The sequence below is a fragment of the Orycteropus afer genome, unplaced genomic scaffold, assembly GCF_000298275.1.
Source record: "Orycteropus afer afer isolate SDZICR_OR568_19922 unplaced genomic scaffold, OryAfe1.0 scaffold00040, whole genome shotgun sequence".
Classification (NCBI taxonomy): Eukaryota; Metazoa; Chordata; class Mammalia; order Tubulidentata; family Orycteropodidae; genus Orycteropus; species Orycteropus afer.
Genome location: NW_006921627.1, coordinates 16184800 through 16186124, shown reverse-complemented (window position 1 = coordinate 16186124; position 1325 = coordinate 16184800). Strand labels below are relative to the sequence as shown.

At 34.9% G+C, this 1325-nt stretch overlaps 1 protein-coding gene across 1 annotated transcript in view; it reads left to right on the top strand.

The window, feature by feature from the left end:
• Positions 1-1224, top strand: part of LOC103193934 (NKG2-A/NKG2-B type II integral membrane protein-like) — an 8347-nt gene extending 7123 nt beyond the window's left edge. Inside the window, exon 5 of the mRNA XM_007937237.2 lies at positions 1150-1224. Within this exon, the coding sequence (XP_007935428.2) occupies positions 1150-1224 (75 nt within the window). The remainder of the gene's footprint in view (positions 1-1149) is intronic.
• The last annotated feature ends 101 nt before the right edge of the window (positions 1225-1325 follow it).

Below are 1325 nucleotides of genomic sequence, written 5' to 3'. Positions count from 1 at the left end.
GGGGAGGCCTTCAACAAGATGGATTGACACAGTGGCTGCGATGATGGGCTCAAGTATAGCAGGGATTGTGGGGCTGGCGCGGGATCAGGCAGTGTTTCATTCTGCTGTGCATGGGGTCACTATGAGTCGGAAATGACTCCACGGCACTTAGCAACAACAACAACATTGAACATCTGTTCATGTACTTGTTAGCTATTTGTTATTTCTTTTTTTATGAAATGTATATTCAAATCCCTTGCCAATTTTTTTTTTAATTGTATCTTTTTGTTATGTTTTATTTGTTAGCCTGGCTTCCCAGGAGTTTTCCTTGTGACTGCATAACTTTGCTGTTAGCCAATGATTTCTGTAGTGGTCATAGTCAAGGACTTCAAGTCCATAGGACTTCTTTCCTCTGCTATTTAGTGTGTGTGTGTGTGTGTGTGTGTGTGTGTTGAGAAGTGCTTATAACTTTGCAGCAAGTATTCAAGACTTTTTTGGATTTTACATTTTATTGGGAATACCTTGGTTTCCATTGCAAATGTTGTATTTATTCAGTCAGCCAAGAATGTGTAGAGAGCTAATGTCACTTCATATATTGTACTGCTATTATTTAAATCTTTCTGTTAAATTTATGGCTGGTACTCTGCTCACCTCCACGGAAACCAGAACCTCAGGCTAGAAAAATTATGAGTGTTATTCCTTTACCACCAATTTCAGCACTTTGCGCTGGAAAAACAGGGGTTTTATGTCCATCTCTCATCTCTAATCCAAACTGCTCACTCTGGCAGTAACATTGCTGATTTTGGCCTGATCCATGCTATAAAACTTCTCACTGAACCTGGGGGTCGGGAGATCAATGAGAGTAGCCTGGGTAAGAAGACTACAGATTTGTACAATTCTTACTTGAATCTCTAGCAAGTTTTCAAGAATAAATATTTTTCAAATTATTATTTGACTTTGATAAATTTCTAGACTTGAAAGTATTGTTTCTGTCAATTTGGCCTCCTTACTCAGTTATACTAATAAATTTCTGTAATATGTCCAGTATGTGACACTGTTATGCTAGCAAATTAAAAAACTCTGTATAGTAAAAAAGAACTAACTTTAATAACAAAAATTAATTATTAGACTAACTCTTGTTTGATTTCTCATAAAAATGTTTTCTCATAGAATTTCATAAGCTCTTTTGGTGTTTTACCATGGATTGGATTTAATGGCAGTTCAACTCTCTTCTTCAAATTGTAAGATTTTTTGAGAACTCCTATGTTTTATAACTTGAGAAAAAGCAATATGAACAATTATAAAATTATAATTATTTATATCTTCATAGAAAAATTTTACATAAA